The sequence below is a fragment of the Castor canadensis genome, chromosome 9 (assembly GCF_047511655.1).
Source record: "Castor canadensis chromosome 9, mCasCan1.hap1v2, whole genome shotgun sequence".
Taxonomy (NCBI): domain Eukaryota; kingdom Metazoa; phylum Chordata; class Mammalia; order Rodentia; family Castoridae; genus Castor; species Castor canadensis.
The window spans coordinates 149288154-149310844 of NC_133394.1; the positions used below are offsets into that span (position 1 = coordinate 149288154).

Consider the following 22691-nt stretch of genomic DNA (forward strand, 5'->3'; position numbering starts at 1 on the left):
CATGTAGCGTGGTATGACAAAACCCTACTATGAATGCCACTCCTGGATCCCAGGTTCTCTGTAAAAGGAAACTCAAGCTGCTCTGTGGAGAGGACCACGGGGAGAGAAATCCACAGCTAGCATGGCTCACCCACTTCAAGTGGACCAGCTTGATCGCCCAGCCACGGGTGAGATGCACCCATGTGAAGCGGAAACAAATTGTTCCTGCCAAGCACTGCTCAAATTTCACATTACTGAGAAGAGTAAATGGTGGCCATTGTTTTAGCCACTTAAGTTTGGGTGCGGTTCGTTATGCAGCAATAGGTAACCAGAACACACAGGCTCGAGTGGGGGACAGTCCAGGAGATGGGAGATGACCCAGGAGTCTCTCTGTGGTGACTGCTGTTGGCAGGGATGAAGGGCACTTTAAGAAGAGTCCTGATGCCCTCAATAGAGGTGGTGGGGATGTGCTGCTGGGAAGCGAGAGAAAGAGGACTTTTGCTTCATCACACGCAGAACTCTGGGGTCTGTTCCTCACTCCTGTCACTGGAGGGTGTGGGCTGGGGAGGGACAAAGCTCCCCTTTGAACATTATGTATACTGCACTGATTTGCATCCACACACCACAGTGCAATTTCTTTTAATAAGAGGAGTATATCTGGGGATTGTAAGCATAGTGAACACTTTGGTGGAGTTTTGGAATAGAGGGAAACAAAGAGATGGGTAATAGTGGGAGAAACATGAGGGAGCCGGACTTCATGTGAGTTTGCTTGGAAGCAGGAGATGTTACAATGCATTTACCTGCTGATAGGAACTATAGACCTCAAGGTGTAATGACTACAATCAAAGTGAGGATTTGTAAGCCAGGTGTGATGGTGCATGCCTTAATCCCGGTACTTGGGATGCAGAGGCAGGAGCATCATGAGTTAGAGACCAGCCTGGGCTACATAGCCAGACCCTGTCTCAAAAAAAAACCAAACCAAACCAAAACAAAACAGTTTGCAAATGCTGCAGCTATACTTAAAACAAGTAGCCCACACCATTTAGAAACAAATCATCAGCTGTACGTCATGTCTGCCCAAATGGGAAAGTCTCTTCCCCAACTTCAAGACTGAACCTGAGACTTAGGGGGAAATTTTGTAGCCCTTTTTGGAATAGGTTACTCTTCTGTTCGAGTCTTCCCTCTCCCAATCTTCCATCTTGGCCAAGAACCTACAGTTCTTTAAAGTTAGGCCTTAGTGTAGACAAAATATTCCGGTTCCTATGTCATTATTTTTTTTTAATTCTGTGCAGACAGTTAACTAGAATCCATAAAACTCTTCTCCATGTCAGGGCATACTGAAATGAGTCAAAGTCCTTCAAAAATAAATTTTAAGGTTTCCAAGACGAAAGTTACTGCAGACAGCATATTCAAAGCTGAACTGAAAGAGTTTCTCACTCGGGAGCTGGCTGAAGATGGTTACTCTGGAGCTGGAATCTAACTGGGACAAAAAGCATTATTTTAGCTGCCAGGTGACAGAATGTTCTTGGTGAGAAGGGCTGGTGGATGGTGGAATTGACCGCAGTAATTCAGAAGAGATTTGGCTTCTCTGAGATCAGTGTATGAGAGCTTTATGCTGGAAAGATGGCCACAAGGGGCCTGTTGCCACTGACCAGGCAGAGTCCCTTCCTTACAGACTCCTAGGAGGGTGCGCTGTGCGGAGGACCTGCTATAGTGTGGTACTATTCATCATGGAGAGAGGTGACAAGGGCTGTGAGGTCATGGTGTCTGGGAAACTCTGAGGACAGAGAGCTAAATCCAGGAAGTTTGTGGATAGCCAGATCCACAAGGAGACCCTGCTAAGTACAAGGTTGACACCGCTGTGTGCTGCTCAGACAGGGTATGCTGGCATCGAAGTGAAGATCATACCTCCCTGGCCCCAAAATGCCCCTGCCTGGCCGTGTGAGCACTGTGGAGCCCAAAGGTGAGATCCTGCTCCCACCCCTCCCTCAGAACAGAAGGGTGGGAAGCATGCATTAGTTCCATCTGCAACAAAGGAAAGAAGGGAGGGAGAGAAGAAGAGGAAGAGGGAGGGCTAGAGAAAGGAAGGGAGGGAGGGAGGGAATAGGAGGGCATTTGTTGTAAGGTGGCCACTGAACAGGCCATCTTAGTAACTCCCATCAGCCAGCGCTGAGCACCCCCAAGCCACCCTGCCTACTGCCCCCATACAAGACGTGCTTCTCTGTTCCCCTGGCGACCTCTCCAATGCATCTGTCTTTTGCTTAAGGATAACCAGAGACGATGTTTTGTTGCATAAAAGTCAGGAACTTTAAGTTCTGCTTCAAGTTCCCTAAAACGACCATTGCCTTAGGAGCTAGGTCTCAGACCCAGACTTGGGGAGCCCCAATCAGGTTCCGATCCTGGTGAAATCAGTTAGATTCAGTTATCTCTATGCACAGGCCAATCCTACGACCCTGGCTTTTGCAAGAACATGTCAACCCACACTGACCAGAAAGGAGACAGTTCACCCACCTTACACTGGAACCAACCAGGGACTCTTCAAAGAAGGCAGCCTCACCCACGAACTGAACCAGCCTTACCACTGCACAGCTGGAGTGCAACCCAGGTTCAAAAAGGAGAGAGTTCACCCACCTTACACTGGAACCAACCAGGGACTCTTCAAAGAAGGCAGCCTCACCCACGAACTGAACCAGCCTTACCACTGCACAGCTGGAGTGCAACCCAGGTTCAAAACTTGGTCTGGCCACTGACTGTGAAATGTGAGCACATACTTGCTCCTACGATATTCCTGACTTTGATGACAAGACAAGTTAGTTTCATTCTTCATTACTCTTTGAAGGGGGGGTTCCTCCCCTACACTTGATTAGGAGCAGTTAGACGGCTTGACACTGTTTTTATTTATAGTTATAATAAAAGCAAAAGGTGCATATGTAGCAGGCATAGGAGTTATTTAACAGGAGTGGGAGCAGGTGTGAGTCTGTCAAATGAGTTTATTAAGATGGCTCTTTTTATAGGTTTCTTTTGGGAAGTGGTTACCAGTGGAAGGGGGTGGGTATAAGGGAAGGGTTAATGAGGATGAATATGGTAGATGTGTTTTGTATTCATATATGATTCATATATGAGAATGAAACCTATTCAAGCTGTCCTAAGAAGGGGGAAGGGGAAAGAGGAAAAATGATGGAGGGATAATTCTAAGATATGTCAGCACATATGTAAATATCACAACGTCGTCCCATACAACTATTATGTGCTAATAAATAAAAAGGATGTCTCCTTTGGGTTTTTTTTTTGCAGCACTGGGATTTGAACTCAGGGCCTCATGGTTGCTAAAAAGGCACTCTTACTATTTCAGCTACTCCACCAGCCCTCTTTTCATGATGGGTATTTCAAGATGGGGTCTCTCGAACTATTTGCCCAGGCTGGCTTCAAACCACAATCCTGATCTCTGCCTCCTGAATAACTAGGATTATAGGCATGAGCCACCAGTGCCTGGCAATGTCTCTTTTTAGGTAAACAGGCGATATCCCTACCATACTAACTGGGTATGGCTAACTGGGTTTTAATAAATTGGATTTAACCAAAAGTTCCAGACTTAGATTGCTAGCCTCGTAGTAAAATTACTCTGAGGGGAAAAAAAAAATGAGTATAAAACATATGGGAATAGTCACAGGGCGGAGCCCTGTGACCCGGCGAGATCCTCAGTGAGGCTGAAGCAGACACTGTTTACTTGCAGGCTTTCAGGTTCGAGCCTGCACTGGCCTCTCACATCCCCAGTCCACCTAGCTCGTGCTGCCCTTTGCCTGACCTCTGTTTTAAATGACACTCTCCCACATCTTCACACTCGTGTGCACACAAACTGGGTTTGGTTCTATTTACTGAGCACGCTCTTGGCAAACATTGTTTGATGTGATATTCCCGATCCTAGGTTCTACTCGCTCTTTTTTTAATGGTGGTACTGGGTTTGAACTCAGGGCTGTATGCTTGCCCACCACTTGAGCCATACCTTCAGCAATTTTTTTCAGGTATTTTTCAGATCAGTCTCACATTTTTGCCCGAGCCAGACCTCCTACCTATGCCTCCCACACAGCTGGAATTATAGACATGTACCACCACCATGCCCAGTTTATTTGTTGAGATGGAGTCGCACTAACTTATACAAGAATTTGCTTCAAACTGTGATCTTCCTGATCTCTGCCTCTTGAGTGAGCACCACACCAAGCCCCCACCTTCTCTTTCTATTCCTAGTTCCTAGTTTAAAAAAAAGATTAATGAGGACAGATGACCCTACAGTGAACAAATGGCAGGTGTGGCCAGCCCCAAACATAAGTGGTGACTCTATCAGACACTTCACAGGAAGAGTCAACACAAGCTGGCTCTGTGTCACAATATTCACACAGCTACTTTACTGTGAGCACGTCTGCGTCTGAAAGTTCACATACTATCTTCCCAGGACCATTAAAAGCAGAGGAACCTTCTCTAAAGACCATTATATGTCTACAGTTAACTCGAAGTGCTAGCAGCTAAGAACAGAAGCTCTTCCAAGTTTGTATTAACAAAATGCACAAGAAAATTACAAAAATATTTTATTGGAATGTTACAGAAAAAAATTATACACACCTAAAAATGATTAAAAGTCCATATGTTAAAAAGTGCTAAACAGCTGATAACTTACATAATGACAAAATCAAAACTAATGGGAAAACATAAATACTTCCATCTGGTCCTTTCACCTAACAAAAGTGTACAAAAATGAGGCAGTAATCAGTAAAGCTGGGTTAAAGGCACACCAAGACTCCTGTATGTCTGCACCAGCCATTTCATAAAGCACACCACGGAAGAGGGAACAGTTCTAAAACTGGGGCACATCAAGTTCCTGTACTGGAACCACTATTCCCCAAAGACCCACGCAGATCTGCCATACAAATAGTTACTTTCACATAACAGCTTTCTGAAACATTCAATAATCATTTCAGTCGGAGAAATATTCTAGTGAAATACAATTTATTCTGATTTTAACAACAGGTTGTTACAGTCAGAACCTTTCCAAGGCAGCCCCTCACTTTGTAGACACCAAAACACACAGCAGCTCTTCCCTCTGTCTGTGATGCCTTCAGCCAGCAGGATGTTTAGTCATTCTGTCTACACCACCACGTCCTCAAATCTGAAACACAGCAGTATCCATGTACCAAGTAAGGCACTGGCGCTCAAGCTGCTGACCTGAAGTGCCGTCTACATGCCTCTGCCACTAGCTGCCTCTCCGTTACCAATCGCCAACCCAAGGGAGCAGGAAGTCTCCTGGAATGCTGGAACTCAACGCCCCAGGCACTCCACAGCCATCAGGAGGGGAGGCATGGGAGTCAGGGCTGGCTGAGAGACTGTGGTGAGAAATGTGCACACAGGGAGTCACACTGGTCCCTTGTCAAAGTGCCATGTCTGAAGGACACTGTACTAGCAGCTAGTCAGCCTGGCAACAGCATAACTGCCTATTTCTTCTACACCTGGCCACAGTGACTTCCCTGAAAACTCAGTCAGTCTCCTTCAGCACTGACTTCCAGTTCTCTGAGCCTCCCCTTTCCTTACTGCAGATGCTGTGGGAGTTGGTTTCCTCTAGGTTCATGTATGAGTGACAAGAAGGAAGGGGGCCATCTTTGTCTTCCCACCTTGTCTCTAAGAATGGGGTGGGCATTCTCAGACTGCACACACTTCCTTAGTGAATGGCTTACCTGATGCTCAGGAAACAGACCCTACTGTGTGAGGTCTGTTTTTAAGGAACGTGGCAGAATTTTCCCCAATGGGAGAAGCTGTCATTACTCCTCTGTCCCATTCCTCAGGAACAATGAAGCCACAGTCCCTATGCAGACATGACAGAGCCGACTTCAACAGGGTGTGCTTACGGGTAAGCTTACCTGCGTTGGAAGGTGCACCTACAATCTGTTTGGTGCCTTCTCCGAAAAGGAGCTGTTTAGGACCAACATTACAAAGGTCCCTCTCACCTCAGGTGTACTGGGCGCAAATGTGACAAGGCCCTTCACAAGCAGCCTGTCACAGCTGTGTCCAAACCATCTCAAAAGACATTTTTCAAATGAGTGCACTACTAGAACGAGCACCCCAGAGATCTTACCTTCAGAAATCATCCAAGGAGTGAGATGAACATTACGACTCCCATAAACTGCGTGAACAGCAATAAGGGAGTGAAAAACGACCACACGTTCCAAAGCGCAACGTTGAAGCTGAGAGGGGCAAGATGAATACTGGTTGGCCACAGTGCCTGCGGTGTGTGCAGCTGCTACCCCCACCCCCCAGACTCAGAGAACACTAGTCTGGATGGCAACTTTCTGTACACAAAACAGTTAGTTGCTCAGATTGTGCGACCTGGCCAGTGTCAGGAAGGAAAGCTCTTTGTATGCTGACAGAACTCAGACTCAGAGAACACTAGTCTGGATGGCAACTTTCTGTACGCAAAACAGTTAGTTGCTCAGACTGTGCGACCTGGCCAGTGTCAGGAAGGAAAGCTCTTTGTATGCTGACAGAACTCACACAATTTCTTCAAAAAGTTTTTCTTTTCACTAAGGGCCTCTAACGGGAGCTGTCATGCTTCACAGAAATGTCACGTCCCCATCGGGCACAGAGCCTCTAATTCCAGCTACTTGAGAGGTGGAGATGAGAACGAGGTTCGAAGTTCAAGGCCAGACTGGACAAAAAGTTAAGGAGACCCCCATCTCATCGAATAAGCCAGGTGTGGCTCCTGTGTAGCCCTTGCTACATAGGAGGCATAAGCAGGAGGATTGCAGTCCTAGTCCAGCCACAGCAAAGAGTGAGACCCTATGTAAAAAATAATCTAAAACAAAAAGGGCAGGAGGCATGGCTCAAGTGGCAGAGAGCTGGCCTAGCAGGTCCAAGGCCCAGAGCTGAAATCCCAAAAGAAATGTTAAGTTTCAAAGTCAGTGTGTGCAAGGGACCATGAATTAAAACAGCTGAGGCTGCTTTTATGATTGCACACTATCACAGTATCAGGGTAAAAAGATAAAAGTATTTTCTCTTTAAACTAATGGAAGAGGTAATCATTTGTAAGATGCTATTAACTGCAAATGACATGGCTTTGTGTCATTGGTGCCATTATGGAGGAACTGCAAGCTACACGGAGTCCCTGGTGGGGCGGGCGGGGGGATAGCAGTCCCTCTGTAAGTTGGAAGGCAGGGATCTGTTCCAAGACTCTCCAGACACCGAACTCTCTGAATGCTCAAGTTCCTGCATGAAATGTTGTGACATGTGTATACAATCTCAGCACATCCTCTCGTTACTTTAAATCTTATCGCTAGGATTCCATATAAAACACAGCATTATGTAAGACATTTTTCTACTATGTAGATGCTGTGTAAATAGGTGCTACACTGTATTGTTTAGGGAATAATGACAAGGAAAAATGTCTGTACATGTTCAGTATAGATGACATTCTTTTTGGTGATTGGTTTAACTCATGGATATAAAACCCATGGACGCAGAAAGCCACCTATAGAATCCCCCTGGAATGTAGTTTGGCACTGTCTCCTGAAGTTGGAGGTGTGTACACCCGATGACCAGACACCTTCACCTCTCCGTGTGTATGCAGACATATATATGGGTGGGAAGGGTTACCAGGAGGCTGGTTGGTTCTCTTTCTTGATCTGAGTGAGACCTACGCTGATGCTCACTTCATGATCAGCTCAGTCAAGCTGGGCATTTGGTTTTTTCTACTTTTTAATATGTATTGTACATTGCAATGAAAACTATTTAAAAAGCAAGGTACAGGATCTGTACAGCACGTGACCATTTGTGTTTTAAATAAGTAGGCACATAAAGAGAAAGAGATACTAACAAAAATGGAGTTCAAAGAATAGGAAGCACTGAGAGACACATTTTCTATGACTCCTTGTATCTCCTTTTGAATTTGGGTCACATATATCACTTGATCACAAAAGAAATGCTTCCATCCACATTCATTATTTCCAAGCAAACTTACCAAATTCCTGCTGCGATAAAGGTCGCAGTTGTAATGGGCACCAACACTGGGTACTTGACATCATATTCTTCAATCCCGCGGTACCACTCCAGGTAGACTATGCAGTAAAACGCAACAGATAGACTGACGAGCAAAAAGGCACCACCAAAGAGAAACCAACTGTGGAGACAAGTCAGGTACGCAAATCAGAGATGCCTTCCGTTTTTGTCAACAACGTAAAAACGTATTTCTAGGAAGAGCCTCAACTAGAAAGGGAGTGGGGGTCAAAGGGACCCACAATTCCACGACCTCAGCTTTCGGAATCTCAGTCTAGTGGGAGATGAGGGTGAGAAAAGATGAGCCATGTAACTCGGGAAAGGATGAAAAAGTGGGACTTCACTTATATCACACATACATGCTTTCATGAACCAATCAACCAACCAAGAACCCCAATTACAGCGATGAATTTTCTTTAAAAACAAAGGAGGGCTGGGATGTAGCTTGGTGGTACAGCACTTGCCTGGCATGCGCGAGGCCCTGGGTTCCATCCCAGCACCAAAAAAGAACAGAAAAAAAAACAAAGGAAAGACAGGGGCTTTCTGCTTGTTCCTGAAGTCCTGTGTGAGAGGAATAAAGAGGACCCCATCAGAAACCATTAATTCCTCCAACTTACGTTCTCAGAACACTGAAAAGCAGCCAGGAAGACTGTCAATTCAAATTCTCTCTCATAAAAGATTTCTAAGCAAACACATGAACACCATCTCTGTGATGGTTTGAGTGTCCCCCAAAGGCTCATTTGCTACAAGCTTGGTCTCCAAAATGGGCTGTGAAAGATGGTGGGACCTCTCAGAGGAGAGGCCTATTGGGAGGTGGCTGGGTCATGACTGCCCTCATGAAGGGATGAATGCTTTTCTTGCACAGGCAATTTTTTGCTCTAGAAGGATGGGACTGGTTACCTCCAGAGCAGGTTGACATCAAACCTGGCACTTCTCCTTGGTGTCTCTCTCTCTCTCTCTCTCTCTCTCTCTCTCTCTCTCTCACACACACACACACACACACACACACACACACACACACAAACACCTCTTTCCCTTCTGCTTCTCCACTACACAGCCAGGAGGTGCCATGCTACTTGGCCCTTTAGCAACCAGAATTGTGAGCCAAGTACACTTTTCTTTGTAAGTTACCCAACCTCAGGTATTTTGTAACAGCCACAAGAAACAGACTAAGGCCCCTCCCACTTTCAGAATGTCTTCTATTGTCCCCAAAGGACAGTCCTATTTTGCTACCTACTGATTCCACCTAAGCCCTAACTGATTCCACCTAAGCATGTGTGAGGCGCTCTTGCTGGCTCCTGAGAGGAGGCCAGATTTGGGGAATGAATCCCTTTGCCATCCTGCCAATTTGCCCCAACACCACCATTATTTTTTACTCCTCCTTGGGGAAGACTGGCCATCCATGATGAAGAGAGGGTGAGCAGTTAAGTGACAAGGGCCCTGGGTGGCTCCCAACATTCCACTGAGGTCTTTTGGGATGACACAATTCTGGAATTCAGAATTGCTGGGGCAGTTTCATGCAGTGGTGACAAACAGCCTTTGAAATCTGTCTGTCTGCGTTTCAGTCTCCACTCCAACATGACTACCTCTGTGACTCTAGGCAAACTATTTGAACTTGGCACGCATTGGAAGCACTGACCATGTTTAACTCAACAGAAAAGATGGAGAATGAAACAACACCCAGCTAAACTCCCAGAGAGATCTATCATCCACTATGTTATCTATAAGAAAGAACTCCATTCCTCTCAGGATCTTCAAAGACCTCTCTTCTCTAGAGCGCGGCCTCTCACCATGGGCAAGACCACCAACGTGAAGAAGAAATCTGACTTGTATGTATCCATAAAGTGCAGGCACACGGAAGTACATAAGCAAACCCAGGGTACCTGTGGTATTGAAGTCCCACAGGCAGGAGGGCAATTAAGAAACAAATGCCTACAAAAGCCTCCTTAGAGGGCAGAGACATAAGAATGGCTAAAGAGCGCTGTGCTCAGAGATGGTGAGCATCTGGCCTCACCTAAATCCTTCCTTCTATGGCTGCTGTCTACAGACATGATAAAAGAGATAAAACAAAATTTTAAAAGTTTCTGAACATACTGCAAGTCAGTGGTCCTCAACCCACACTGTACATCAGAGTCACTTTGTGCCTTTCTGAAAGAAGCTATCTTGTCCTAGTTTCTAAAATTCTGGGTCTGACATGAAGACCAGTGGAACAGAATAGAGGATCCAGATATGAAGCCACACAACTATAAGCAACTTATCTTTGACAAAGGAGCTAAAAATATACGATGGAGAAATAGCAGCCTCTTCAACAAAAACTGCTGGGAAAACTGGTTAGCAGTCTGCAAAAAACTGAAACTAGATCCATGTATATCACCCTATACCAAGATTAACTCAAAATGGATCAAGGATCTTAATATCAGACCCCAAACTCTTAAGTTGATACAAGAAAGAGTAGGAACTACTCTGGAGTTAATAGGTATAGGTAAGAACTTTCTCAATGAAACCCCAGCAGCACAGCAACTAAGAGATAGCATAGATAAATGGGACCTCATAAAACTAAAAAGCTTCTGTTCATCAAAAGAAATGGTCTCTAAACTGAAGAGAACACCCACAGAGTGGGAGAAAATATTTGCCAATTATACATCAGACAAAGGACTGATAACCAGAATATACAGGGAACTTAAAAAACTAAATTCTCCCAAAACTAATGAACCAATAAAGAAATGGGCATGTGAACTAAACAGAACTTTCTCAAAAGAAGAAATTCAAATGGCCAGAAAACACATGAAAAAATGCTCACTATCTCTAGCAATAAAGGAAATGCAAATTAAAACCACACTAAGATTTCACCTCACCCCTGTTAGAATAGCCATCATCAGCAACACCACCAACAACAGGTGTTGGCGAGGATGCGGGGAAAAAGGAACCCTCTTACACTGTTGGTGGGAATGTAGACTAGTACAACCACTCTGGAAAAAAATTTGGAGGCTACTTAAAAAGCTGGACATCGATCTACCATTTGATCCAGCAATACCACTCTTGGGGATATACCCAAAAGACTGTTACTCCAGAGGCACCTGCACATCCATGTTTATTGCGGCACTATTCACAATAGCCAAGTTATGGAAACAGCCAAGATGCCCCACCACTGACGAATGGATTAAGAAAATGTGGTATCTATACACAATGGAATTTTATGCAGCCATGAAGAAGAATGAAATGTTATCATTCGCTGGTAAATGGATGGAATTGGAGAACATCATTCTGAGTGAGGTTAGCCTGGCTCAAAAGACCAAAAATCGTATGTTCTCCCTCATATGTGGACATTAGATCAAGGGCAAACACAACAAGGGGATTGGACTATGAGCACATGATAAAAGCGAGAGCACACAAGGGAGGGGTGAGGATAGGTAAGACACCTAAAAAACTAGCTAGCATTTGTTGCCCTTAATGCAGAGAAACTAAAGCAGATACCTTAAAGCAACTGAGGCCAATAGGAAAAGGGGAACAGGTAGTAGAGAAAAGGTTAGATCAAAAAGAATTAACCTAGAAGGTAACACCCACGCACAGGAAATCAATGTGAGTGAATGCCCTGTATAGCTATCCTTATCTCAACCAGCAAAACCCCTTGTTCCTTCCTATTATTGCTTATACTCTCTCTACAACAAAATTAGAGATAAGGGCAAAATAGCTTCTGCTGGGTATTGAGGGGGGGAGCGGGAGGGGGTGGAGTGGGTGGTAAGGGAGGGGGTGGGGGCAGGGGGGAGAAATAAACCAAGCCTTGTATGCACATATGAATAATAAAAGAAAAATGAAAAAAATAAAATAAAATAAAATAAAATAAAATTCTGGGTCTGAGCAAAATCTAGAGTCTGGGGGACTAGGATTGTTTTAGTCAGTTTTCTCTTTAACTCCACAGATGATTTTTTTTTTCTTTTTGTGAGACTGGGGCTTGAACTCAGGGCTTTGAGCTTGCAAAACAGGAACTCTACCACTTGAACCATACCTCCACTCCATTTTTCTCTGGTTATTTTAGAGATAGGGTCTCGTGAACATGAACAATTTTCCCCCCGGGCTAGCTTGAACCATGATCCTCCAGATCTAGCCTGCCAAGTAGCTAGGATTACAGGCATGAGCCACTGGTGCCTAGCTTCATAGATGATTGTGACACACACAACCAGAGGTTTTATGAAAACAGTGATTTCCTAAGTATCACAATAATTTGTTTTAATACTGACCTGTCTCTCCTATCATTGAACATACAATCTAACCCTGCAAAGACTTAAACAACCCTAATACCTTGATTCTCTGAACTTGGGCAAGACCAGGAAAAAAATGAAATTATCTCAGATATCAGAACAAATCACTTTCAAAAAGCAGAATTCCTCAAGGCTAGCTTGGTCTACACAGAGAGTTTGCGGTCAGCCTAAGCTCTGTTGTGAGACTCTGTCTCAAAAAAAAAAAAAAGCACTCAGCCGCCTTGCCTTTACTCACCTCATGTTCTGTGGCTGCTCAAAATCCTCACTGCTGAGCTCTGCACCAGGGTGCACTGCAACTCACCCCTCAGTCTTGGGTATGCATTCACAGCTCTTTTCCTCTAAGAGGACTTTTTGTTGAGGATGGGCCTATGACTGCCCTGGTCCTCACGCCTGTGTCCAGGCTCTGCCACCAAGAACTTGGGTTCTGGGTACTGTGCTCAAATGTCTTACATGTGTGAGCATTTCTTACCCTGCCACTTCTTTCAAGTTCAAGTGATAAGAATGCCTAGTAAAGGACTCAAATAGAGAAATTCTCCCTGGTCTCCTAAAACCTTGAAAAGGCCTACCTCCTGAGGCTGGGCCAGACGAGGCCCCTCCCAGGCACTCCCAGACATCTGTGCGTGCATTTACACAGCACGCCCCATGCTGGTGATGTGTCTGCTGCAGCCTAGAATGAGCTGCTAGAGGGGGAGAGACACCTTACTCATCACTGGCACACAGCCAACCCCGAGTCCCCTTTGAAGGACAAAGTGCATGACAGTGGCTGCTGTAGGAAACACTTCAAGTACATTGCTCTTTTCCCAGCCCGAATTCTAAACCATCTGGGAGATATGAATGACTCAGACTAAAGAAAGTCCAAACACAGCTTTGGGGAGCAGATGGATTTACCCACTGGAGTCCAGATGACAATGAAATCCTAAGGCCCTCCTCCTTGTCTGGGCTGTTTCCATAAAATGAGAGCCTGGAAAAGCCGACCCGAATCTGTGTTTCCTACAAACGGCTGATTCCCAAAAGGAAGAAGGTGCTGGGCTACATCTGTCCAGTTTTTCAACTCAATCAGGCAAGTCACACCTCCTCCCAGGGAAGGGGTGAGTGGGCAGGAGAGCAGGAAGGTGGGATCATTCAGGGAAAGTCCCTCCTCGTGTAAATAAGAAAACAGAAGCAAGCGCTCTTCTTCCTGTAGTTTGAGTGAATTTCCCTGTGCTCACTCCCTGACCACCTGCTCCCTCTAGCAGCCACAGCTCCTGCTGAAGGCCTCTTGAGGAGACTGTGTCCTCTCATGATCCCACAGGACACACTCCTGTCTGCATCTTTCTGGTCTCACTGGTACTTCCAATTACTGCTCTTGACCCAAAGCAAGCAGCCCTTAAATCCCAGTTCTGACTCACCAACATTGGTCCCTTTTCTATACCTGGAGGCCTCCACATCATTCTCCAATGTTCAGAAGAACCCCAGAATGTGACTCACAACCTTCTGCTCCATGTCAGCTCCTGAGATTAGACTGAAGGGATGTTAATCCTGGTGAATTAGGGACTATTTGACATCCGACCTGACCACAAGCCCCAACTCCTCCCACTGGTGACCTTCACTGTAACTCTAACTCAGTCACACCCTCTAGTTACCCTGTCAGCTGTAACTACTCTGAAACACACCCTGAGACCATTCTCACTGGTCACAGTGCTCACTCCCTCCTCCCAGTTCTCCCACACTTAGTTCTCACAAAGACAGTCCTCTTTCTACTTCCAATGGTCTACAAATGGACTAAGATCTTCCTAAATTCACTATCTTCCTCATGCTATGACACATTTGTGCTGAAAAGGCACTCTGAAACAATTTCCAGTTCTCAGCCACTCTGCTGCACATGCCCAGAGCACACACCTTACTCATCTTGATTTCGCCAGCCTTCTTGAGGCATAAGGGACAAGTTTAAATTGTATCTGTTGAAGCCATTGTGAAATGATTACTACAATTACATTAAGTACTGAATCCATCACCTCACACTTAACGTGCATGTGAGCACACAAGGTGGAGACACTTAAGATCAATTCCCTGGCAAATTGCGAGTCTAAAACATAGTATTATTAACTATGGTACATCAAATCCTCAGAACTGAGTCACTACATAACTGAAAATTTGTGCTGCTGTCTTATTCTTCCTTGTATTACAAACTCCTCCAACTCAGTGTCTGGAAGAACCTAGGACTTAACTAAGTGCTGGGAGAATTCAAATGACAAAAACACAACATGAAGCTGGACTCCGGTGGCTCACATCTGTAATCCTAACTACTCAGCAGGCAGAGAACAGGAGGATTGCGCTTGAAAGCCAGCTGGAAAGAAAACAGTTCGAGACACTCTGTCTAAAAGATTCACCACAAAAATGGGCTGGTGGAGTGGCTCAAAGTGTAGACCCTGAGTTCAAACCCTAGTACTGCAAAAAAAAAAAACCCACAAGAAATTAAGATAAGGATGGTTAACTTATGAAAATTTTCTTACCTACTAGTGTGAAAATTTTCTTTAAGAGTTTTAAAGAAATCAACATAATAAGTCACAACAATGGAAGCCAAAATCCAGAATCCAGAATGGATATTAAGTCTTGGAAGAGGTTTCTCCTTTTTCTCAACATCTGTAGAGGTTTCTGCAAATAAGAGAATTTACGTCAACTTATTAATTGCCATAGTTTTATGAGGAAAAATAAGACTGTTTCCCAGGGATTTCTAATAAGCACAATCTCTCCCACTATAGCACTAACCCCTTCTATAAAGCCATCAAGACAGGATTTTTTACTTGTAGAAATAATTAGTAGGAAACCACTATGAAATATGCTCAATATAGTCAGCTTATTTCCTCTAAATGAATTTTGAAATCAAATTTACACTTTCATGATCTTCCATAATCTTCTGGATATGATGCATAGGGATTTTAACATTTCACCTTTCCTGTAGGAAAGTAATTAGTCCTGTTAATCAAGAAAAAATGCCAAATGCAAGTGTTAGAGCACAAAATGAACTTATGATCTTCCAAGAACACTGTTTACAATGAAATATTTTAAACAAAACACCATCTTTTGAGGCAGCTCAAACGTGGAAATGGCACACCAGGGCTCCTGTCCCAGCATAGTACAATACACAAGTTATTTCTTCCACCTGTGACCAGAACTGAAAGGTGATTCTGACGTGTCCTCTAAGTTCATGTCAGAATTGCTGGTCTAGATGTGAGATTATGGGCCTTTAGAAAACCATCAGAAGCCCTGGGGTGGGGGACGGGAAGCCAGGCACGGTGGCTCACACGGGTAATCCCAGCTGCTTGGGAGGTGGAGACTGGGAAGACTGCAGTTTGAGGCCAGCCCAGGCAAAAAGTTGGTGAGACCTATCTCAGTGAATAAGCCAGGCCCCTGGTGCACACCTGTGGTCCGAGCTATGCAGGAAATGTAGGTAGAGGGATCATGCTCATTTATTTTGGAGATGCTAATAAATGGACGTGGTGTTAGAACACGCATGATAAAAAGTGTCTAAACTGAACTCTCCCAGTCCTTACCCCGTTTTGCTGCCCAGAAGCAACCATCGACTGCTGCTGAATTCTTCCATACTCTACGCCTGTACAGCTAAACACCCAGCACAGGTTGTGTTCTGCACCCAAATGGTGGCATGTCTCACACTTTGCCCTTCGCTCTGAGGATCACCCACGTCGGCATACTTTTAAGTCTGTCTGCCGTACCATGTAGCTACCCCCGAACCTATCTAACCAGCTCTCTTCCGGACAGGCAATCAGCTATGTCCACTGGCTTCCTAGGACGTGTCATGCCGACGTGAGACCCGGTGTACGTGGGCCTGGCTCAGGTATGTTCCCTAGGCAAATTCTTAGGACTTAGAATCGGTGGTGGCTTTAATTTTGACAGACATTACCGAGCAGGTGTTAAACCTGCTTCCCAAGGCCTCCTGAGATGAGGATGCGCAAGACTATATGATCTGCAAGGATCTCTGATGGCGTTAAATACGCGACTTGAAAAACGGCTGGGTGTGTCCCTCGAAAGATGGAGCCCGGTGCCCCCGACAGGGCCGGGGCTACGAGAAGCCCGGGGCAGCTCGGAGCGCGGCCGGGACAGCGTCTCACCAGGCCCGACGTCGCCCTCCGTGTCCAGCCGGACCTCCGCCTCGGGCGACAACAGGTAACGCCGCCGGAGCTGCTCCCGAGCCCACGGAGCGTCCATCTTGGCACCGCCCCAAACGCGGCGGAAGTGACGTCACTTCCTGCGCACGCACCGTTGGCGGAGTCTCCCTACGGCTCTGTCATCCTCACAGCTTTATTTCGTGAGAAGCTAGAGTGGCAGTCTGCGCTCAAATCCACAGATGGGATTTTAATTGTTAAATACTGGCTTTGCTCGCTCTGTAAAATACTGAGCTTCCCGACTTTGTTCCTCTCTACGGAAGCCCTGAAGGACCAAAGTTACTGGCGCCCCGGGATGCGCGCAGAACGGTCGTGCGCGGTCCCGGGAAAGCCGCGCTTCCGGTCTCGCCTGGCCCGCCAGGGCGGAAACGGGGACGGTGGCCTCCCGTCGGTCCCAGACTCTCAGCCCCCAGCCTCCTTCCTACTCCTGCTTTTTTAGGAGTCGTCCTGCTAGTCTTGAAATGGTTGAAGGCAGCCTCAGGAGGAGGAACGGACCCAGGCTGGGCACCTGCTCTTGGTAGCAGAGGGGCGACTGAAGTTAGGGTGCACCGGCTCCCAGCAGGACGCAGCGGTAGGTCCCAGAGGGGGACTGTCTCCCACTGCGCACCCTGAGCCCCAGGACAAAGTTGTGTTTCTAACGGATGTCCTTATTTCCAGAAGTAATGGTCCACAAGCTACACTGAGCATGCACCAGTGACTGAGAGGCCAATTTTACTTCGTTACGTTCCATCTGCACCCAGGGAAGAAGTAAAGCCTCGTTTCCGTAACACGAGGACTTTGAAGGAGCATGCTGTTTTCTTGCCCCTACCTTTCAACCTCCCCCCACCCGCCATGTGCATTCCCTGCGTGATCAAGTGCAACCTGCTCTGGCTTCTGGGAGTCACCGTTTTGGAAGTGATTCCCTCCTGGCCTACTTACGTGCAGCAAATAAATTTTGCTCTGTGTGACAGCTATTCTCGGTGTTCCATTTGGTTCCTTCCAAGAAGTGGACCCACTGACTGTGGTCAAACCCTGAGCTGTTGGGTGACCTTGATTGAGCAGAAGATTGGTAGATTTGTTGTGGGGTTTAAATGAAGAGCACCTATATGTGGTCCCTGTGAGCCCCCTTCTTGCTTGTGAAAAAAATCGTCCCATCTGTACTGTGGAGACAAAATTGCTTTCTCCGTAAACTACCCTTCCCACCAATATAAACGTGTTTCACTAGATTACAACCTTTTCTCCACAATCATCCCGTTTATTGTTGTCCCGCCCTTTTCCTACTGAGTCATGTACTGAGAAATTTTGTGCTTAACTTTTCAAATATTTACTGAGCACCAGCCATTTGCCAGGAACTGTTAGGCCCCATAGTAGTCAGTAGAGACCGTGGTGAGTAATACATTGGCCTTGCACTTGAGCTCCTAGTCCGAAGATAACCACAGAGACATAGTACAAGATGGTGCACTACAGTCAGTATTTATAAATGAACAGAACTGTTTTATTAATTCAACATTTTCTAAGCAGCTACCTGCTCTAGTAAAATAGGACAAGGTAAGACTATTGTGGTGGGGACAACTTCAGTACAGTGTCATAACAGAAATACTGTACATAGGTCATGGAAATGCCAAATAAAGAAGAGTTTATTCTGCTAGGGAATGTGAGGGAGCAGGGGAGTGGGTTGGTGTGGGTCGAACACAAGTTTTTTGCACAAGAAGTAGAAAATTAGTAGGCATTCTCTAATATTTTCTATGTCACAGGTATTTATAAAAGGAACATTAAAATATTAAAGAGAAGAAAGTTTCTACAAACGTTTTTCTGTTATTTCTTTAGCCTTTCTTCATGCTTTGGAGCAAAGGATCTAAGAGTTATGTGGGTCGTATTGCCTTTCTAAACAATACTTCCTTTTTCCTGTTATTCTTTTCTTTCCAGACTCCTAAAGAACTAGATTCATCTCTTCTTTCCCCTCCCTCCTTTGTCTTGTATAAGGTTAGAAGTCTTGTTAATAGAAAGTAAATTCATCCCATCAAATGCAGCCTTCTGTTGATTGTCTGCTTGAAGAAGGGTCAGCGCTGGGTCTCCCTTGTAACTGAATAGTCCCAAGAATAACAGCAATTCCAGGGTCTCCACACGTGCATACTCAGGATGGATCAGGTGTCCCCTTTGGTGGTTTCAGGGCCTTTGTATTTGGATCTGAAATCTTCCCAGCTATTTTCCCCTCATGTTTTAAATAGCACTACTTGCACACCATGTGATGATACTTAAGAGCTATTTGGAAAAAATCCAATACTTAATGACCACATCTTTTTTCCTTGGGCCCATCGAATAAGTTCTTCAGTGTATACTGTGGTACCTTAATTGTAGATACATGATATCAGGTTGCTACCAACAAAGAAATTTCATTTTCAATGTGAATTACTTGTGGGAAAAGGATGAATTGGACCGTGGCCTTTGCTGGCCTCATCCTGGCAACATGGTTAAGCCCAAGGTGTTACAGCCTCTTGAATCCTGTCTCCATCCCTATGGGTTCTTGGGTAAGTATCAGTTTCCTCGTCTGTGAAACAGCAAGTACCAGAGTGGAGGTGGATGTTCACAGACAGATAGCTTAGTGCCTGGCACGGAGTTTGCATTCAGGTAGAGGTAGTTGCCAGTCACTACTCCTTAGTTTGGCTTGCCAGGCCCGCAAGCTCTGGCACCTGATCACTTCTTAATCAGTTTTCCTTGTCCTTTGGGCTCCAGCTCCTCATTGCAAATACCAGGCACATAGCAGAAACTCCATTACCTGCGTTTACTTTGGCCCCTGATCACAGCCAGCTGGTCTTTGTTAGGGATAGCCATGTATCCAGTATCCCTTCCTCTGAGAAGATATTCCTCTTTATTGATCAATTCTTAGGAGGCTAGCCCTGTCCTAGGAGAAGGCACATGACACAGAACAAACCTGTCAGTCCCTGGAACCTACTTTGCTAGGGTAGGCTACAAGGTCCCCATTGGGTTTAGGACTACATGCTGGAAACATGGGAGCCCACCTAGGAAGGGATCTCTGTGAGGTCAACTAAGAGGTCTTGGTAGTGTCGTTTCAACTCCTGGCTGTTGACAAGCCCTAGTTAACTCAGTTGAGAACGTAGCTCTTTCCGGGTGCTGGTGGCTCACACCTGTAATCCTAGCTACTTGGGAGGTTGAGATTGGGAAGATCACAGTTTCACACCAGCCCAGGCAAATAGTTCCCAAGACCACATCTCCAAAATGACCAGAGAAAAATGGACTGGAGTCATAGCTCAAGCAGTACAGCACCTGCCTAGCAAGCATGAAGCCTTGAGTTTAAAACCCCGCTACTGCCGAAAAGAAAGAGAAATGAAAAGTGCTCCATGAATGTTAATATATTTCATTTGGGAAACAGCCCTTCATTCTGAGAAGAAAGCTAGTTTAAAAAATTATGTTACGCATGTAAAAATACAGTGAAATATGCACCTCTCTTTTTTGCATAACTCTGATTATTCCCCTGATAAAAGCTACAGCATTGATATTGCAAGGTCAAATATGTGAATATTGCAATTTATCAGTATTTTTACAAGCTCCAGAAAGGCATTAGTTCACAGTCCCACCAGCAGGGGGCAGGAGAAGACATCTTCAAAATTTGTACCAACAATGGGCTTTATCAGTCTAATAAATGCTTTCCAGTTGATAGTTGGGGAGAAATCTGTGATTTTAATATTCCTTTCTTTGTCAACATATTTTTCACATGTTAATTGGTTGTGTATATATCTTTTTCCTTTGGGATTTTTATCTTTGCTTATTTTTATAGAGTAAGGATATCTTTGACCATCAAATATATGGCAAGTGTATTTTTCCAGTTTGTCATTTGCCTTTTAGTTTGAATGTCTTTATAGGTGAGTTCTGTTCTGTTTTCACTTCTCATAGCTGAGATGAGGAGACATGAATGAGCTTGTCCCCCAATAGGTCTAAGCGGAGAAAGGTGCTTGCATGGAAAGTACTCCATCATTAGCGTGGTTAGCGTGCAAAAAACCCCTGTGCCTACGGCTTTGCCTTCCGAGATTTCACTTACCTGTGGTCAACCACAGTCCAAAATTAGTCCTGAAAATTTTCAAAACTAAACAACTCATAAACTTTAAATTGTGATTCGCTGGGATGTAGCTCGGTGGTACAGCGCTTGCCTAGCATGCGTGAGGCCCTGGGTTCGATCCCAGAACCAAAAAAGAAAAGACAAAAAAATTGTGATTCTGCGTAGTGTCTTGCCCCACTTCTGTCCAGGATATGAGTCATCCCTTTGTCCTACATATCTGTGCTGTATGCACTACTCACCATAAGGCAATATGGAGAGGAGAGAGAGAGAACACTCACATAACGTATGATGATATATCATTATAATTGTCCTATTTTATTATTAGTTTTTATTGTTAACCCCTTACTATGGCTAATTCATAAATTAAACACTGTCATAGGTCTAGAGACATAGGAAAAGTACAGTGTACATAGGATTCAGTACTATCTGAAGTTTTAGTATCCAGCAAGGAACTTGGACCATGTCTCCCTCGGATAAGGGGAGCTACTGTGTATCACTTAGGGGACATACTATATAGTAAATTTCACTTGAACCCTCTTTACATGAGCCTCGCTGTTCCTCACCCATTACCCACTCAGTTAACTGTACTAAGAGAGGTTCTGTGATCACAACAGAAACCAACTCCAACCCGTGTAAGCAAAGTCATAATAACAGTAATAGCAATCATAATAATCATTATAGTCATAAAATGCACGTGAACATTTTTAAAGGAACTTACTAGAATTTCTCTAAGTCATTCCATAAAGGTGTCAGTCAGGCTTGCCTGAGGGTGAGCCCAGGCCTGCTGTAGGAACTCATTGTTGGCTCATCTTGAGAAAGTTATGTGTCAGTGGCCACAGATAGTCACTCTCAGTACTTCTGACTCTCAGCACCTGTGTCACTTTGCCTGGTTTTTTTTCTGGGTGCATCCTACTTAAGTGGAGAGAATTTTCACAGAAGGAAAGTCAACACGAGCCTGACAAGGATCTACTGTGGTCACAAACACAGTCCCAGGGGACAGGCAGCTGATTTCTGGAGTAAGATTTCAGGGGGATGAACGGAACAGCTTCCTCTGCCTGCCAGATGGAGGCTGCTCTCATAAGACTGGGGCAAGGAAAGGCCATTCCTAAAACCATAAGGGAAAAGAGGAGATGGAGAAGAGAGCCAGCCTGGAATAAAAAGCCAGATAGGCAGAAACTCTTGACCGTGTCAGTGTCCTCAAACACCCCTGAGATTTCTGGCTCCGTGGCCAATTTAGGAGTTACGTTTGGGTCCATAGGGTTCTTTTCTTAAACTGCTGCCATCCAAGTTGTGATTGCTCTCAGACTGGCAAACTGAGAGGAGAATGGAAGTGGGTCCTGGCTGATGACCCTCCCCAGGGGCTCAGAATCTAAGTGTTAATGTCAGTCTTGTCATTGGCATGGTGTAGTTATTCAGTGCCTAGAACTGATGTTGTCACTGATGTGCATGGAATCAAATAAAACAAACTCATTTTCCCTTTCAAAAAACCCCATATTTTTTAATGATATACCCCATGCTATCACCCATAAAACAATTAAAAAGCTGAGAGTATAAAACAGAGGTAGACGGCATCCTTAGCGTGTATAAGGCTCTGAATTCAATCCTTAGCACGCGCAAAAAAATATTCAAAGAGCTTTCTGATCATATGACCCACTATGGATATAAAAACCACCCAGAAATCCATGGCTTGAACTTAAAAAAAAATCTCTACCTGGAATATCTTTGCGATGAATATTTCTCATCGGTGCTGAGAAAAGGCAAAGGTAAACAAGGAAGGGGGTCCTGACCTAAGGAAAATTTTGGTGATGAGAAAAATTCTAAGATAACACACAGAGACACAGCTCAGTTCAAATCAGTCTCTCTCTCTCTCTCTCTCTCTCTCTCTCTCTCTCTCTCTCTCTCTCCTTCAGTATTGGCATTTGGACTCAGGGCCTCATACTTACTAGTTTGGTGCTCTACCACTTGAGCCACCCCACAGCTCAAACCAGTCTTGATTTGATTCTGCTATTTACTGTGTGACCTAGGGCAGATCTTGAGCTCTTTGCAGTTCATCTGTGAAAGTGGTTCCCCAACGTCAGGCACCCACCTGGGTGTGTTTCGATCTCCATGATAGTGAATGTGATGGTTAATCTTGCCAACTTGATTGGCTTGAAAGATACCTAGGAAGCTAGTAAAGCACATCTCTGAGTATACCTTTGAGGG

The 22691-nt window shown here is 45.0% G+C and overlaps 1 protein-coding gene, 1 long non-coding RNA gene and 1 pseudogene across 5 annotated transcripts; 2 read left to right on the forward strand and 1 right to left on the reverse strand.

Annotated features, from left to right (window-relative positions):
• Positions 1-905: 905 nt before the first annotated feature.
• On the reverse strand, positions 906-16529 carry Tmem128 (transmembrane protein 128). Of its 4 annotated transcripts, XR_012435877.1 has the most exons (6): positions 16382-16529; positions 14765-14906; positions 7979-8137; positions 6101-6209; positions 5703-5830; positions 4964-5140 (listed from the first exon to the last, which is right to left on the reverse strand). XR_012435877.1 is itself a non-coding variant. In XM_074042621.1 (5 exons), the coding sequence occupies exons 1-4, from the start codon at positions 16476-16478 to the stop codon at positions 6110-6112; spliced, it is 498 nt and encodes a 165-aa protein (XP_073898722.1). In that variant the 5' UTR covers positions 16479-16529; the 3' UTR covers positions 906-1459; positions 6101-6109. The 4 variants fall into 4 exon arrangements, 3 of the variants coding, with proteins under 3 accessions (XP_073898722.1, XP_020033940.1, XP_020033941.1); XM_074042621.1 differs by lacking the exons at positions 4964-5140; positions 5703-5830 and adding an exon at positions 906-1459; XM_020178351.2 differs by lacking the exon at positions 5703-5830.
• On the forward strand, positions 1322-2057 carry LOC109695705 (small ribosomal subunit protein uS3-like; annotated as a pseudogene).
• Positions 16530-16539: 10 nt separating the features above from the next.
• Positions 16540-17388, forward strand: LOC141411012 (uncharacterized). Its single transcript, XR_012435878.1, has 2 exons — positions 16540-17006; positions 17093-17388. It is a non-coding gene; the product is annotated as an uncharacterized lncRNA (long non-coding RNA).
• The last annotated feature ends 5303 nt before the right edge of the window (positions 17389-22691 follow it).

Bases quoted from the DNA above. Each gene is read 5' to 3' on its own strand.
- Tmem128 (XM_074042621.1), bottom strand. From the start codon at position 16,478: ATGGACGCTCCGTGGGCTCGGGAGCAGCTCCGGCGGCGTTACCTGTTG. The intron at 8,138-14,764 runs GTAAGAAAATTT...TTGTCTCCACAG, and splicing joins GAAAATTTTCACACTAGTAG to TTGGTTTCTCTTTGGTGGTG. The intron at 6,210-7,978 runs GTAAGTTTGCTT...TGCCCCTCTCAG, and splicing joins TTTATCGCAGCAGGAATTTG to CTTCAACGTTGCGCTTTGGA.